Source organism: Sporobolomyces koalae (assembly GCF_050403365.1).
Source record: "Sporobolomyces koalae JCM15063 DNA, S_koalae_JCM15063T_v1_ctg15, whole genome shotgun sequence".
In the NCBI taxonomy this organism is placed as follows: Eukaryota; Fungi; Basidiomycota; class Microbotryomycetes; order Sporidiobolales; family Sporidiobolaceae; genus Sporobolomyces; species Sporobolomyces koalae.
The window spans coordinates 286979-303341 of NW_027481756.1; the positions used below are offsets into that span (position 1 = coordinate 286979).

Here is a 16363-nt window from a genome sequence, read left to right on the forward strand (position 1 = left end):
AAATCTGTGAATTAGGAGAGAAGACCAAAAAAGCTTCAAGAGATCGAGGATCGTTTGAGCGTGAATCGCCTGTTTGGGCGGGGAGAGTCGATGGCTTCTAAACGTAACGACTCTTGTCCTGTTGTTCTTGATCGTTCCAATCGAGTTTGAAAGGTTCGGCGCCTCCAGTTCCCAACCGATGCCATTCCTCGATCGCTCTCAATGCCGCTTCACCCCAATCGAACGAAGAGACAACTGATTCACCCGCCGGCATCGTCGATGGCGGTGGTGAATCGACAAAGATGAGAAAGTTTCGATTCGAGGGAGAAATGAATCCAGCCGAGATGGCCCTGGAAGAATGAAAAGTTTGATGTGGCAAATGTCAGACGGAGAGAGTTTCAGGTTTTCCTGGGTTCAAGGAAACTTGCCCTTCAATGAATTGTCGAAGTGGTGTGTAGAACTCGTTTACGTTGAGCAGGACGACCGCTGATAGAACAAGACAGTCAGCCACGGACCTGATTGATTTATAAGTGAAACGATCCTGGGAAAAAAACACCCACGTTTCTTGTGAATTCCTAGTTGTGACCAAGTCGTCATCTCGAAGAGCTCTTCGCAAGTCCCGTACCCTCCTGGAAGTCCTACAAACGCGTTGGAACGATCCGCAAACATCCGCTTCCTCTCGTGCATTGACGAACACACAGTCTCGACTTCGTTCGGGTGCAACTTGGAAGCTCGATCTGGTGCTTCATGAGTCAAGAACTTGAAAAACAACATATTCGTTTTCAGTCTCGCTTTTCTCTCAGAGCTGAAAGAAAAGGAAAACAAGAGAGAAAGCGTACGGCGGAAGGAATGATGCCGTGAACTTTGCCATTCGCTTCGAGTGCCGATTTCGCAACTTGTCCCATCAATCCCATCGTACCTCCTCCACTAAATCAGGGTGTTCAAAAAAGAAAACAAAAAAAAGTATGAGCGGGTTGTGTGCATTTTGGAAAGAGTGTTTTCTTCTTTTGATCTGGAAAAAGGAGAGAAAGAGCTCAACTAGACGAGAGTTTTACCGCTCTTGGCGATCGCTCGAGCGAGACACGTAGCGACTTCAAGGTACACTCGATCGTGACCTGGAGAAGAACCACAAAACACGGTGATTCCAGATTCAGGATCTGCAGGAGGGAGACCTGGTCCATCGGGTCGATTCGTAGGGGTTGAAGTCATTTTTGGCTCTCTCGAAAACAGCGCGGTTCAAGCGGAGAGAGTGGGACAGAGAAAGAGAGGTAACTCACGCGGCATTCCTGGGGGGGGGGGGGCGATGATGATGACGTGTCTCACCTTTGCGATCCCAGATAGGGGGTACGTTCTCTGTCATTGCGCCAACATCGCGAGACAAGGTAGTGAACAGATCGTCTCGGTTCGCATTCCCAAAAGATATGAAGTCAGTGTGGAACCCAAGGTCCAGGGGCAAATTTACAATGCAAGTTGATGCGACAAGCGATGCAAAAAAAGATGTATGTCTGAACACAAAAGGAGGATGAAGAGAGCAATCGACGACAAGTTCCAGACAAAGATCTTGGTGAAGGAAGGAACGGCCATTTCGGTTCTTGAATGTCATCGACTTTCACGTTTTCCTCCAAACCTCGTACCTTGTCCTCCTTCTCTCCCGAGGTCGAGATCCTTGATTCCAATTCCGAGACCATCTCCAAGTCCATCAGGTAATGCCAATTTGAGATCGACACTCTTGATCCGTTCTCGTTCTCTCAACCCTTCCTCTCCGTTTGTTTCGCTCAACCTCGAGTCTTGCTCCTGCTGCCGCAAAGGTCTCGCAGCAGTCGAATGAGTTTGATTGTCGTCCCGATCGACGAGTGCAGGTCTTGGATTCGAGTGATCACGAGGTACGTTCTTGCCTCGACTGAAGAACCCTCCTTGTCCAATCGATTCCATCTTGCGCCTTGAACCATACGCTTCTTGTGGTGTCGTGTCTCGTGGTGTTGAAGCAGGACGAGATGATGAAGAAGACCCAGTCGAGTCACGAGGTGGACGTGGTGGTCTTGCAAGATAAGATGCAGGAGTAGTCGAGAATCGATTCGCAATAGGCGTGATCGACTTGTTGTTGTTAGTCGATAATGATGGTGGTGGTGGTGGTGGTACCTCTTGTCTAAGAGGTACGCTAGGAGAGGGAGTTCGAGTAGTGGTAGGTTCTTGAATCGATTCGTCCAATCCCTGCCCTGATCTCTTTTGCGCATCTGTACACAGCAAACAAGAAAAATCCCCATCAGTAACCCAAGAAGGACATTGATGGAATGTCGGGGAAACTTGCCCAAATTGCGACCGTTGCCAAAGATCGTTTCACGTTCCTGTACGAGCACGAGCAAGAACCCAGGGCTCAATCTCAAGGTAGGACTTAAGATCAATCTCAGGTTCGTCAACGTCATCTTGTTTTCGTCTGAATGACTCGATAGCAATGCGAGGTGGTACCTGAACAAACAAACGATGAAACCGAGGGTCAAGGCCCGTGTTCAAACCTGGTTGGAAGCGAATAGGAACTGGGGAAACGTACGCGACAGCTCGTAGTAGATAAAAGTATTCGGCTTTCAATTCCGTGACAAACAATTTTGACAGCGTCGTGAGGAATTCGGGCGGAATCGTGATCGTCGTCGTCGTGGTACCCTGCTTGAACGTTGGAGTGATTGGCGTCGATGGTGCCGAAGCGTTCGAGTCTCCTGGATTCGGGTTTGGAGATGAAGTTGCAGACGCGGCGGGATTTGGAGAAGTGGACAAAAAGTGAGAGGAAGACGCTGAGTAGCCGAGATGGTCGAGACATAGTTGATCAATCTTGGGTTCGAGCTCTCTTGACAACAGCGGTTCTGGGACTGCCAGTGACAAAACCCCATACAAAGCATCAGTGTACACCGTCAGAAAACGAAATTGGGCGAAGACGACAAACTTTCTCGCAACCAGTTCTTGAAGCAACTCGCAACTGCGTTGGGGTCCAAACAGCTCGGGTGAAGTTCTCGCAAATCGAGATCTTGACTCGCTCCTAATCCCGCGTCAAACACGGTTCTCAGTTGGACAACCATGTGACTTCTGCCGGGGATCCGGTAGATCCCTTCCTCGGTCAACCCAAGTTGCCGTGTCGACAAATACTCGAGAGATCGATACGCGATCGCGGGTAACCATCGAGCCGACAGGTCTCCCGTGATGGGCGACAAGGATTCGGGTCTAGGGGGCAGGACCGTCGCAAGTCGAGTTTGAGCGACGAGCGGTTCAAGGGGGGTACCAAACGCAACCCCAGTCACTCGAGGCACCTGCACGTTAAAGATGGTCGCTGGCAATTTGATCGTAGTGCAGTTGTTCGAGGGGGACGTTGACGTCGTGGGGAATGTCGGCGAGCTGGCCGACGTCGTCATGCCGCCTGCAGTGGAGACTGCAGGTTTGTTTGAACCTCGACCGAGTAACGCAGCGCCATTGTTCCACCGTTCGCGCGTGAACCCTCCAACCCCGGCATTGATCCGGTCTTTGATGCTGCCTCCGTGCTGCTTGATCGCCGAGAAGGCCGAACTGCCAAACGGGAGCGAGGTCGACGTAGGGAGTGAAGTTGAAGTCGAGTTCGTATTCGAGGTCGAGGGCCGGAATCGGCGTGGTGGTGGAGGAGGAGGAGGGGCCATGCTCGACGGTCCGGGCTGGGACCCTGCCGAGCATGCCGGAACAGACGTCGCTGCATCCTCGCGGTCGGGTTCAGTTTCGAGATCGTCGCGGATCGGCTCAAATTGCGACATCCAAGCCTGCTGTGCACCTCCACGGTGACTGAAGTGACCATCGGGGAGCAACATGACGCTCCCTCGTTTGCTCGCTCGATTCGTCGACGTGTTTGGATCAATGTTCGTCCTTGGAGTGCGGGACAAGGTTTCGGTCGACTCGTACGCGGTGACAGGGCGAGGTCGATCGGGGATGCGAGGTGGTGGGGCGCGAGTTGTACCATGCACTGGCCGCTCTCGCTCCCGTTCCGACGCGGACGAGCTCATAGGTTCAAGAGCTGACGAGTTGATTGAATCGTACTGGCTGTCACCGAGGGTGGAGCGAGTCGCGTCGGGGTAGGCATGGCTGTACTCTGAGAGACGGTTCATTCGCGCAGAGGGGAGGCACTGCCGCTGTATCCGCCGAGCCTCGATCACTGCAGAGTCGAGGTAGGGTCACTTGAGGATCTGTCGCGCCGTGCTGGGTGATGATGTAGGCCAACTAGTCGACGCGCTCCAAGTTGCGAGCAATGGAACATCGCCTCGGGATCTGGTTTATCATCAATGATGGATCCCTTGTCGACGAATCGCGTCGTCGCCGCGGCACAACAGCTCGCAACCGCGCACCACGCTCCGTACGATCCGAGTCACGACATTCACCATGTCCACCGCGTCGTCTCGCTCTCGCTCCTGATCAGCTCGACCCTCGAGCACCACATCGATCGACTCGTAGTGATCCTCGCCGCCTTGTTTCACGACCTGCTCGACAAAAAGTACCAGACCGTTGCGCAAACTCCCGAGGAGAAACTCGCACCCTTCTGGAATCAATTCACTCAACACCAAGTCTCGGACCCTCAGCGACGTTTGGTCGAACGAATCATTGCCAACGTCAGCTATTCGAAAGAAGTGAAACGTACTGCAACCGAACCCGATCAAGCTTGGTTCGACTCGTGTCTCGAATTACATTGGTTCGCGATCCTTCTCTCGTTTCTTCCTTCGTCATCCTCTAATGTCTTTTGCTCCCTCCGACAGTGTACAAGATGCTGACAAACTAGACGCAATTGGAGCATTCGGGATCATGCGCTGTAGCGCGTACTCGGCCATCACGAACCGACCTCTCTTCGTACCTTCTTCGTCTTCATCCTCGTTTCCACCTGCCCCGAAATCTTCAGGTTCAGACGCCATCTCTCACTTCCACGACAAGTTGGTCAAACTCGAATCCATGATGAAGACGAACAAAGGGAAACAATTGGCTCGTTCGAGAACCGCAAGGTTGACAACGTTCATTGATTCGATTCAGGACGAATGGAACGAAGTTGAAGCGGGCGAACTCGTCTTGCAAACTAAAGTCGAGTCATAATAAGAAGCCAACTCTGATTGAAGGTCCCGCGAAACCCTCCGTCGTCAACGCAAGAAATACCATACCCTTACTGCGAAGTCCCTCTATCTCGATCCCTATCTCGACGTCAAGGTATCGATTCAAGAGACGTTTCAGAAACTCGACGAAATGTGCGAAACTCGAGGGAAGCAATAGCAGACAAACGGTCACATGTGGCCAGGCGCAGGCGGGCAAGGAAGGAGAATGGATCGGGAATCAGGTATCAGGCAAGGACAGGGGATGTAGAGGTGATTTGGTTACGGGTCCACCAAAAGGATGGCTCAACAGACAACGCTGTAACCATGACACTTTGTCCGTCAGCCTGATCTCCCTCGTTGTCACTCGCAAAAAGAAGGACCCTTTTACTCTTTGTGATTCTTGCGGAACTTCAAGCATGCCGTTTTCCCCATTGGATCTTGAACAATCTTGGCATTCATGTAACGATCAATCACGACTCGAGTCTGTTTTCCATCATGCGCGCAATCATCAGTGCTCTTCCGCGGTCGTTATCAGGAACAAAGAGGTGGTTGATTCTGTTTACCTGATCAATCACTTTCGCATTGTTGTTGGTCCACGTCCCATCCTTGTTCTTCGGCAATCCTCCACAGAAGGCATGAATCTTGGGCTTTTTTTTTCAATCATTGGCAAATCGACATGTTCTGGATCAGATATCTTCTCTCTTGGAAGGAGAGAGAGAAGAAAGAGAGACTTACGCCTTTTTGTACGACTTGACCATTATCAAACACACAATCGAGGATATGATGTTGGTTCAAAGGTCCGACGTAATCGACACAAGCCGATCTGAACCTTTTGCAAAACAATGCCGTGTCTTTGTAAGACTTGCGATCATACTGTTTTTTTTCGACACCACCACCAAGAAGAGAGAGAGTTCAAATCAGGTCTCAAGCTTCTTTTTTTTCTTTTCCGGGGGCGTTTAATTTACCTTGATGATGTAGTCTCGAGTAAAGTTGAAGTGACCTTGACCCATCGCGGCCTGAGCGGGTTGAATCGTGATCCATCCAACGATCAAGAGTGACAACCACGAGAACAACATTGAACGAGTGAACATGGTTTTCTTTCGGATAGTATTGCCACCGATAGAGTCGTTGATGGATCGAAGATTCGGATACGAGGAAGAAAGAGAAGGGGCAGAAACGAAGGTTTTCGAGTAGACAAAACCGGAAAATGACGAGGTGTTTGCTGTATTAGTGAATGAAAAGAGAGGTTCGTGCGCCCTTGAAAAGGGGAACCGTGATCAGTCGCGTGGGTGATCGCGACACGCGAGAGTCGTGTCGAGACCTCTTGATTTGCTCGCTCGGTTCCCGTTCGATTGGTGTCGTGAAAGAAGCCCCGAGCTACTCATTGGACTGCGAACGTTCTTGCAATGCCCGAGTCTCATGCTACAGATCTTGTTGTTTCCAGTGTGACAGGGGCCTTGCTACAAAGGTATTTTTGGTAAAGAGTGTCAAGCCAAAGTAAATGAGTGAACAGACGCTTCGCCGTGTGTCAAGGCGAAGGAACAAATTTTGAGAGGGTGGTGTGCAAGGAACGACGAGACAGAGGGACACGACAGCAGCAGGGAAGAACAAAAGACAACATGGGGGGAATTCCGAGGCAGTAAGACGATGGGGGGTAAACGAACGGAAAAAAAAGGTGGGCCGTCAAGGCGAGGTAGATCGAGGGGTAAAACTGAAAACATGGACATCAACGACTACGGGTGGATGGTCGGCACTCGGTTCGGTGGTACAGAGCGCAACGACAGCCAGAGTGAAAGAGTGGGCAAGCGATCGAATGCGAGCAAAGTAGAGGAGAGAAGAGATCAGATCGTTCTTTCGAACCAATTCAACCACTTTCTCCTGTCGCCCACACCGGCAGGTGCAAAGGCGCACCTTCAAACCAAGTGACCTCCGAGAACAAAGTTGTTGCTCTGTCTCGGCATGTCCCAGCCGTAGCTCGGCTGTCCTGTTGACTGCTGTAGTTTTGCTTGCGCGTTGGCATGCGCTTGTGCGAGGAACCCGTGACTGATTGGACCACTTGTCGATGCTGTGGGAGCGGAATCCGCAGGCGAAGGAGGAGGCGGATTCGAAAACGTGTGGATCGTGCCATTCATATCGGTAAACGACGTTGGATTCGAATGAGAGGGGTATCCCGCATAGTGAAATTGACCATCGAGAGGGGTCGTAGGCATCGAAGACGACGCGATCGAAGAGTTTGACAGACTGTTTGAGGAAGCTAGAGTTCGAATCGGGGTCAGCTAATGATGGAGCGCTTTCGCAGAGGCGCAGGGATCATACCTTGGTGAGCCATGGGAGGTGACGCGAGGTTCCACGGATGCCTCGGGTTGCTCGTCGTGCTGCCGTCGCTCATGTCCCCGCCATCCATCTCGGTGTCTTCCCTCTCGGCCGAGCCGAAGTCCATCCTCTCGAACTCCTGTTGCCGCTGCTGTGCGAGCGAGGTCACGAAATTCGGAGTAGGTGGCGCAATTTGCGGTGCTTCAGGGGCGAGTACGGGCGCGATTGTCTGTAGGTGAGAACGCGCGGCAAGCGGCAAGCGCGGGAGGTGAGTGAACTTGGTCGCGTTCGTTGGCACGCTCAGACAACGGGACTGACTCTGGTGCGCTTGCCCGATGGTGATTCCACCTCTCCTTCGTCCCGAGTGCGCTTCGAGATGGAGAACGGCGAGGAAGTATCGAAAGCCATGGTTGTTTGCGGTGCAACGAGACTCGATGTTTGGACGCGACTTGGATGAGCGGAGTAAATGGAAGCGATCGCAAAGAGGTACTGTGGTGCGTGCAAAGTGCTGTCGCGTGATCGAACGTCGGCGAGGCGGGACGGAACGACTGATCAGCCAAGAGAGATGAGGCCTCAAAATTAAAAACAGGCAAGCCGCAAGTGCATGTCGCGCTTTCGCGGCTCCAGCCTCTCACTCGACTGTGCGCGCTTGCCGGCACCAGCTGCAGTCTCGCAGGCGATCCGAATGCGACTTGAACCTAGCTGAACGATCCAGCGCCAGCCAGGCCAGAGTCTGAGACCAGCCTTCTCAAGTTGCAGCTGCATGGATCCGCTTTGAAGATGTTTTTCTCCCTCTTTCTCTTTTGAGAGGCTAGAAATTCTGACATGTCACCCCTTTGGTGGAAATGTGCGGAGGGACGAACCCAGTTGGAAGTGGACCATGTGCTTTGGACGTCAAATTGCCCCGGCGCCTCGCAGCGAAATGTCCTCAGCTGGTTTCGGTCGCCGCTCAATTCGCGGCGTGACGGGAGCGGCGATTTCTCTCTACTGAGGCAATTCTCGACATTTTTTCCTGCTCTCAAGGGGCCAGTGTACAGCCTCGCTCGATCGTACAATGGGTCGCAATCTTGCGCGTGGGTGAGGTACGCGTTGCTCGCGGGCGAATCTCTGGCAGAAAGTGCACGGTATCGAGGGCTCTCGCACCCCCAAATAGCTCGACTGCTCTCTCCTTTGCCTCTGCTCGCTCTTTGGCTCTTGCATTCGCGTTCCTTCGACGTCTTCTCGCTTCTCGCATCGCCGCGAGCCCTCCTCACGCAATCGAAACCGTGGCGACTCTCGACAACTCCGCTTCTCCTCGTCGCTCTCGTCGCGGCACTTCCTCCTTCCGACCGCTCGATACCCTCACGACGGCCGACATGACGGCACAGATGGACGCGCAAGACGAAGCTTCGGCTTCGACGAAAGCGCCGGCGCACTCTGCGGCCGCGCTCGAAGGCGGTCAGCACCACCTGTCCAAGTTTCAAAAGGCGAGAGGGTTCTTGGGACTGTCGTGTGTCACGCTCGGAGTCATCTATGGGTTCGTCAATGCTGCATCCTGCTACCGAGATGGCCCGCTGATCGTGAGGACGCGCTTTCCTCAGTGATCTCGGAACGAGTCCGCTGTATACCCTCAATGGTGTCTTTCCCTCGTCTGGTCCCGGACCTTCGGCCGAAGATGCGATCGGAGCTGTCAGCTGGTGAGCAAACTCGGCGAGCCAGGAGGGCGTTGTCGGTTTCGTCGATCGTGTGGCTGATTTTAGAATCTGCTCTCGCAGCATCGTTTGGGCTTTCACAATCGTCATCCTGCTCAAATACGCCCTCTTCGCGCTTGAGTTCGGTACGGTCGAGGGAGAAGGTGGACCTTTCGCCGTGTATACGACCCTGTATCCTCCCAAAGTGGTGAGCTTTGAACCTACGTTCACCTAAAAATACGCTCTCTCGTCCCATTCGCTGATTCATCTGGCACGGAGTAGGCAAAGCGCGAGAACCGTGCTCTCACGACCTACACGACCGCTTCCGTCGGCCAGTCGCTCTCTGGCCGAGTGTCATTCTTCCAGCGCAAAGTTGTCAAGACTTCGCTCCTGGTCCTCGCTCTCTTCGGTGTCGGTCTCACGATGGCGGACGGTCTCTTGACGCCGGCTGTCTCAGTCACGTCAGCTGTCGGAGGTATTGCAGTCCCCTTCCCTGCGGTCACGGACAAGATCGTCGGCATCTCGTGCGCATTCCTCGTCCTCTTGTGGCTCTTGCAGACCATGGGTACTCGGAGGATCGGTAGCGTCTTCTCCCCGGTCATGATCGGCTGGTTCATGCTCAACCTCGTCAATGGCGCCATCAATATTTCGCACTACCCTGGCATCTTCCGAGGTGAGCAGGACCCTGCAATGGGCTCGATTCAGAGAATCCAGTACACTCAATCTTCTTTGGCTTCTTTCGCAGCTTTCGACCCTTCGCGTGCTGTCCTCCTCTTCGTCCGTACCAAGAACTACGACATCTTGAGCGGTGTGATCCTTGCCCTCACCGGAGCCGAGGCGCTCTTTGCCAAGTGAGCGAAGCACGGACGTTTGATCTGATGCGAAGATTTGGTCTGACCCGCTTCTGTCTGTCTGTCCAGCCTCGGCCAGTTCAGCAAGTCCTCGATTCGATTTTCGTTCATCGGCTTCGTCTACCCTTGCCTCCTTCTGTCCTACCTCGGTCAAGGTGCTCGTCTCGTCAAGGACCCCGATGCGGTCGTCAAGAACGTCTTCTTCCAGTCCATTCCTGGAGGGTCCGGAACGGCATACTGGTACATCGTCTGGCTGTTTGCGATCCTCGCCTCGATCATTGCTTCGCAAGCCATGATCACCGCCGCGTTCTCGTTGATCCAGCAGCTCACAACGCTCGGCTCGCTCCCGCCGCTCAAAGTCGTTTACACCGACGATTCGAACAGCCACCGCATCTTTGTCCCCGTCGTCAACTTCCTCATTCTGATTGGCACGATCGGTCTCGTCGTCGGCTTTGGTACTGATGTCGGCCTCAGTGAGTTGCCCTGTTCAGGTATCAGCTTGACATAACGCCGAAGCTGACTCTTGCTTTTCGCTCGTTTTCTAGCCAATGCATAGTACGCATCTCTCGCTGATCTTACAGCCGCTTGACGCGAACTGATCTGGCTCTTTCGACAGTGGATTCTCGGTCGCAAGTGTCTTCATCATCACTACGGTCATGCTCTCGTTCTCGCTCGTCCGTATCAAGGGACAGAATGTTCTCGTGGCAATCGCTTTCTTCTTCTTCTTTGCGTTCTTTGACGCTCTCTTCTGGGGCGCAACACTCAAGAAGATTCCTCACGGTACGCCGCCATGACGCACACACCGCTTGAATTGGTCTGATTCTGACTCGTCTTTTTTGCTCAGGCGCATGGTTCACCCTCACTCTCGGTCTCGTTCTGCTCGTGCTCATCTTGTCGTGGACGTGGGTCAAGCGCCTCGAAGACAAGTTTGATGCAACCCACCGCTACCGCCTCACCGAAGTCATGCGCCTCGCGACTGAGCGCGATCGCGACGAGGACGTCAAGCCCCTCGAATCTGGCGTTTCGCTCGGCGACTTGGCTACTCTACGGATCTGCGAGCCCGCACGCGAACCGACCGGGTCAGGATACAAGGACCGACAGATCGAAGCATCAAACGGTGCCTCCCTCGCAAGGTTGCCCATCTTTGCCTTGTGAGCTCGTCCCTTTGCTGACTTTGCCTGGATTATCGAAGCTGACGAGAAGCATATCTACAGCTTCCACAACTCGTCGGCCATTCAGCACGATGGTGTGCCTCATTCGTTCTCGGCATTCTTGCGCTCGTACCCTTCGCTCCCGAGCGTCATTGTGAGTACCGTTTCTCTCCTGCTGAGAAAGCCAAAGACTGATCCAAGCTTGTTGGGATATTCAGGTCTTCCTCACTGTCCGTACCGAAGGAGTTCCGCACATCGCCCCCGAAGATCGCTACAACGTCGACCGCGTGCGCACGTTCACCGGACTGTACATCTGCACTCTCCGGTTCGGATACCGAGATGTCAAATCGCTCGAGAACATTGTGCATCCACTTCGAGACCGAATCGTCGCGCTCGAAGCTCGAAGTGATCCAGCGAACCTCGACAAGCGAGTCAGGGTGATTGACGAGGCGATCGAAACGGCCGTCACTCACATCGTAAGCTTCCAGAAACCGCACGGTGATCTCGAACAAGTACGACATCAACTGACGCGTGCCCGGTACTTGGTTCTGCAGTTGCCAAACTTCTACGTCGTTGCGGATCCGAATTCGACTCGACCTCGCATCGTGCGGTACATTCGACAATTCTTTATCGAAGAAGTGTATCGTCGGATCAAAGTCAACTTTGACGAGTACGAACAGTATCGATTCGGAGACGATCAGGACGTGTTGCGCATGTCGGTCGTCGCACCGCTCTAGAATTCGATATCTCCTTCCTTTCCGACCCTCTTCCCCCTCTTCCTCCTCACTCACCTTTAGACCCGGCTGTTTTCTCCAATTCGCATGCACACGCACAATCAAGAAGTAGAGCTTCGTTTTTTTGCTTTCCCAAGGGTTTCAGTAGTCTCAGCAGTAGCAGTTCACCTCTTTGTCATCACTACTTTCTACTCTCGAAGTGTACGCTTTCTTCCCCGACTTTTTACTCTCGTCTCAAGCCAGTTCGAAAAGCAGAATCGATAAGAGAGAAAGTGAGATCAAGACAAAGTTACAGTACAGCACGGCAAATGACGACACGGAAACTTTGGAACAAAGAAGAGAGCTTTATGAACGGCTAACTACATTCGAGACCTATGAAGCACGGGAGGTGATTTGTACTGGCGGGTTTAGATTCGGGGAGCTTCGTTGGAAGCGGTGGGTGCCGAGTAGGCAGCGTTGGGTGCAGCTTGAGCAGCATTGTAGGGTCCAGCGTCGGGCGTAGTGTAGGCAGTGGTGGGTGCAGCTTGAGCAGCGGTGGGTGCAGATTGAGCAAAGGTGGATCCAGATTGGTTAACGGTGGATGTAGGGTGGACAGCGGTGGTCGCAGAGTGAGTAGTCGTAGGTGCAGAGTGGCCAGTGGTCGGTGCAGAGTGGCCAGCGGTAGGTGCAGAGCGGGTGGCGTTGGCCGGGCCGGCGAGAGTAAAGTTCTCACTCTCCCACTCGCGCGAACCCGTGTTGCGCGCGTTGTCTTGGTGCGAACCAATCTTCTCGATCATCGAGTCGGGCGAGGACCAGTTGACGAGCTTTTGGTCAGGCTCGAGCGTGAGCGAGAAACGACCGCTCGCTGTTGAGAGGAGGCAGAAAGCATGATCAGCATTTGAAGCTCAAGTGTGAGGAACTCAAAGCAGCGGGAACGATACTTACGGGCCTTTTCCTCAGCCTTGGCCTTCTTGCGTTCACCCTCGGCCTTCTTCTGCTGGAACGAAGCCTTGAGGCTGTCGAGCTTCGAAGTACCTTCTTGCTGCTTGGCCTCGTCGAGGCGCTCGCGGATGTCGGCAACTTGCATGTCGACCTGCTCGAGTCCCGAACGGATCGCAGCCTCGATTGCCTTGGTGAGTGCACTCTTGATGAGGCCGGTTGCGAGAGGGCGAAGGGTGTTGATCAAGAACGAGTGCTTCGAGTCGCGAACGGCGAACTTGAGTTTGTCAATCTTGATCTTGACCTCGACGACCTTGAACGCGTGGTCGCGACGACCAGTCGACTCGAGGTGCACCTTGCCCGAAAGTCCCTTGCCTCCGAGGAACACGTCGGCGTACCCGCTGTCGGTAAGCTTGGGGAAACCGGTCTTCTTCTTGATGTAGAACGCAACGTCCTTGAGGTCGGTCTGGACCTGCGAGAACGACACCCAGAACGAGTGCTTCGAGACATCGCCGAGGTTGTCATACGGCGAGAGCTTGAAGTAGTTGCGAGCCTAGATATTGAGCAGAGGGGGATCAGTTTCTGGCAGTTTTGATGGATGCAAGAGATGGAGCAACTCACCTCGATCTCGAAAATGTTGGGCAAGAGGTTGGCCGACTCGAGCGTGAGCTGCTCGACGACGAGATCGACATCGGGCGAGGTGTACTCGGCGCGGGGGATGGGGATGTATCCGATTTGTTGGAAGAGCTCGGGGAGGATGACCGTACGGATATCCTTCCAGAGGTGGGCCTTGTACTCGAGGTTGCCCTCCGAGTTGAAGAGGAGGTCCGAGAAGAGGGTCTTGACCGACTCGCCGAGACGCTGGTTGAGTCCATCGTCGGCGTACGAGGTGAAGAAGTTTTGAACCTCGTCGAAGAAGCGGTCCTTGTGGCCGGCGTACTTGCCCTCCTTGGGGTCCCAGAACTTCTTGCTCGAGTCCTTGAGCTCGCGACCGCGACGGTCGCACTCGTCCTTCATAATGTATCCAGGTTCTTGGAGGCACTGGCGGATGTAAGTGTTGAGCTCGTGGAACCAGTGACTGAGCTCGGAGTCGTTCTTCGAGTCGGTGTAGAGTTGGTCGACCGAGTCGAAGATGCCTTGCATCGACGCGCCGTTGGCGAAGCGCTCGAGGAGGGTGCGGAGCTCGTGTTGAGCACGCTGGTAGTTAGTGTCGTGGCGGACGGATGCGACCGTGCCACCGGACTGCTTGCCAGCCTCCTTGGCCTGGACCTGGTAGTGCTCAGCTTTGTCGAGGAAGAATTCGATCGCTTGTTGGTAATCCTTGTGGCGCTGTAGTCATGGGAACTCGAATCAGCTGAGAGCCGCGACGCTTTCGAAATGAACAGCAAGGGCACTGACCTGGTTCTCGACAATCACCTTCTTGAGGCGGTAGATGAAGCGGTCGCGACGCTCCTCGGGGAACTTCTCATCGAGGTAGTCCTATATTCGAACGAGGAAGGTCAGCTCACACGTCGCAAAAGACTACGGACCGAGTTGTGCGGTAACTTGCCTTGGTGCGGTCAATCTGCTCGTTGACGCGTTCGCGGTGCTCATCAGGGATCGCACCGAGCACCTTGTTCTTGACGTCCTTGGCCTCCGACTTGGCTTGCTCCGAACCAGCGTTGGCGCCAGCGTTGGCGCGGTCCTTAGCCTCCTCCTTCTGAGCGTCAGACATGCCCGAAGTCGACAGGTTCTGTCCAGTCGAGCCCTGAGAAGCGCCGCCGTAGTAAGGGGGCTGACCGTTCGAGGCACCACCGAGGTTCGAAGGCGAGGTCGAGGTGCCATCGGTACCGACGTGCGAGGTGGCAGGTCCGGCTTGCGACTGTTGCGCGTTGTCGGCAGCGTTCGCGACGTTTTGAGCGCGGTCGGCGCCCTCTTGCTTGACTTCCTCCTTCTTCTGTTGAGCTTGCTCCTTGAGACGCTTAGCCTCGTCGCGCTTGGCGGCGAGGCCGGTGTCGGGAACATCCGAGGTGTGGTCGCGGACTTCTCCGTTGGGGCCGACCCACTGTAAAAGGAGAGCAGCGGTAAGCACGAAGCCGGTCATAGAGAGACCGCTCAGGCGCGACTCACTTGGTTGTCAGGGGCAGTCTCGTCAACCTGGCGGAGCTGCTCCTCGCTGGGTCGCGCAGCGTTGGCGGCCTTGGTAGCGGCATCAGCAGCGACATCGCGACCGAGGATTCCGACGTCCTTCAAGAGCTTGCGGAACTCGGAGTTAGTGAAGATGAGTTTGCCGAGCGTGCGGAGGTGCTCGACGGCTTGCTCGCCGTCGGCTTGCATGTCTTGTTGCGACGTAGCCGTGTTGACATTCTTGACCTGATCAGCCGAGGGAGTTTGGACCTTGGTCGTGTGGTAGCTATGGGTGGGAGCGAAAAATGTCAGCAACGGCTCTGTCTACCCGGCGAGATGCAGACCTAGGCTCACATGAAGTTTTGGAGGAGCTCGTCATCGTTCTTCTCGACCACGATCTGCTTTGCGGTGCGGATAATGTCTCGGAAGTCCTCGACGAGGTTCTTGCCGTCCTTGGAGAGCTTGGACTCGTTGATCGGCGAGTGCTCGAGAGCGTAGTCGAGGGCGCGCTCGCATTGTCTGATTGTGCGTTGCGTGTGTGTGTCAGTAGTTGGTATGCGTGGGCATGTACTCGACAACGGAACGCGACTCACTCGTTGTTGGGCATTTTGCCCTGTCGGAACGCCTCGATCACACTGTAGAGCTTGAGCTTGCGGTCAATGTCGACCGCCTTGGTTTTGGGGTCTGTTGGCGAGGTGACGGCACTGTCGAAAGAGAATATACATCAGTGACGAGTCCCAGCAGGTGAGGAAGCTGGAGCGCGCACTTCTTGGAAGGGTTCTCGCTGATCTCGCGAACGTGTGTTCCGGTAGAAGGCATACTGGGCTAAACACTGGCAACCGGCGAAGACAAAGGAGATTAGTTGATTTGGAGCTGAATTCCCCCACCTCGTCATCAACCAACTCACGAATTAAGAGGGGGGTTTGTTCTAAGGGTATACGGAACTCGTTGGGTGATTGGGGGGTGTGCTTGGTGGTGTGCTGATAGAAGACTGGCACGTGAATAGGGGGAGAAGGAGGGAGAAGGAGAGAAGGGGGGGACTAGGCCGGGCAGCGAGAGCGAGATGGAATTCGAATGACGTAGGCTTGTTTGCGCTCGCGCTCGAGACCTCGTCATCCTTTCGTCGATCGCACCAAAGTCGCAGCACGCGCACAGATCTGCTGCTCGTGGACAGTTTTCAATGCTCGTGGTGGACCCGAACTGATCTACCCGAGTTGATCCCTCTTACAGTACAGAATCGTGGGCATCTCTCTGCACGCCGTCCTTGTGCGCTCGCTCGACGGGGAGGAAGGTCTCGAGATTCTGGGCCTCGATCGGCATCGAATCTGAAGACCAGATCGGTACTGCGAACCCTGCGCTCCTGATACATTTGCCAGTTGTACTCCACATATTTTTCGCTGTGCGACGATTCAACGCCTGCGTCAGTCTTCTCCATCGACTGCGCAAGCGAGTAGGTCTGTGTGAGAGATCGCGAAGGAATGAAGCTGCGGCGTCCAGTGCGCGCTCTCGAACAAAAGATACAGTAGCTTGGCCCAGATATAAAAGTCCTTGAGAAGGCCT

General features: G+C 54.3%; 7 protein-coding genes across 7 annotated transcripts; 2 read left to right on the plus strand and 5 right to left on the minus strand.

The window, feature by feature from the left end:
- Positions 1 to 97: 97 nt before the first annotated feature.
- On the minus strand, positions 98 to 1188 carry LOG1 (Log1p; the record flags this gene model as incomplete). Its single annotated transcript, XM_076678604.1, has 5 exons — positions 98 to 329; positions 408 to 465; positions 540 to 738; positions 819 to 906; positions 1019 to 1188. 5 exons carry the CDS (start codon positions 1186 to 1188, stop codon positions 98 to 100), a joined length of 747 nt encoding a protein of 248 aa, XP_076534348.1.
- A 390-nt stretch (positions 1189 to 1578) lies between these two features.
- JCM15063_004612 (Rho GTPase-activating protein) lies at positions 1579 to 4094 on the minus strand (the record flags this gene model as incomplete). The annotated part of the gene is made up of 4 exons (XM_076678605.1): positions 1579 to 2213; positions 2300 to 2445; positions 2528 to 2840; positions 2915 to 4094. The coding sequence occupies 4 exons, from the start codon at positions 4092 to 4094 to the stop codon at positions 1579 to 1581; spliced, it is 2274 nt and encodes a 757-aa protein (XP_076534349.1).
- A 174-nt stretch (positions 4095 to 4268) lies between these two features.
- On the plus strand, positions 4269 to 5064 carry JCM15063_004613 (HD domain-containing protein; the record flags this gene model as incomplete). The annotated part of the gene is made up of 2 exons (XM_076678606.1): positions 4269 to 4672; positions 4737 to 5064. The coding sequence occupies 2 exons, from the start codon at positions 4269 to 4271 to the stop codon at positions 5062 to 5064; spliced, it is 732 nt and encodes a 243-aa protein (XP_076534350.1).
- Positions 5065 to 5444: 380 nt separating this feature from the next.
- JCM15063_004614 (uncharacterized protein) lies at positions 5445 to 6151 on the minus strand (the record flags this gene model as incomplete). The annotated part of the gene is made up of 4 exons (XM_076678607.1): positions 5445 to 5543; positions 5624 to 5707; positions 5796 to 5933; positions 6026 to 6151. 4 exons carry the CDS (start codon positions 6149 to 6151, stop codon positions 5445 to 5447), a joined length of 447 nt encoding a protein of 148 aa, XP_076534351.1.
- An 822-nt stretch (positions 6152 to 6973) lies between these two features.
- JCM15063_004615 (uncharacterized protein) lies at positions 6974 to 7781 on the minus strand (the record flags this gene model as incomplete). The annotated part of the gene is made up of 3 exons (XM_076678608.1): positions 6974 to 7314; positions 7377 to 7602; positions 7692 to 7781. 3 exons carry the CDS (start codon positions 7779 to 7781, stop codon positions 6974 to 6976), a joined length of 657 nt encoding a protein of 218 aa, XP_076534352.1.
- Positions 7782 to 8728: 947 nt separating this feature from the next.
- On the plus strand, positions 8729 to 11782 carry JCM15063_004616 (uncharacterized protein; the record flags this gene model as incomplete). The annotated part of the gene is made up of 12 exons (XM_076678609.1): positions 8729 to 8889; positions 8954 to 9049; positions 9128 to 9251; positions 9326 to 9716; positions 9789 to 9894; positions 9964 to 10367; positions 10440 to 10449; positions 10511 to 10674; positions 10739 to 11045; positions 11109 to 11199; positions 11264 to 11521; positions 11600 to 11782. 12 exons carry the CDS (start codon positions 8729 to 8731, stop codon positions 11780 to 11782), a joined length of 2295 nt encoding a protein of 764 aa, XP_076534353.1.
- Positions 11783 to 12186: 404 nt separating this feature from the next.
- Positions 12187 to 15622, minus strand: JCM15063_004617 (uncharacterized protein; the record flags this gene model as incomplete). Its single annotated transcript, XM_076678610.1, has 9 exons — positions 12187 to 12623; positions 12704 to 13250; positions 13319 to 14026; positions 14096 to 14176; positions 14274 to 14741; positions 14807 to 15089; positions 15158 to 15322; positions 15397 to 15507; positions 15570 to 15622. 9 exons carry the CDS (start codon positions 15620 to 15622, stop codon positions 12187 to 12189), a joined length of 2853 nt encoding a protein of 950 aa, XP_076534354.1.
- Between the last annotated feature and the right edge of the window lie 741 nt (positions 15623 to 16363).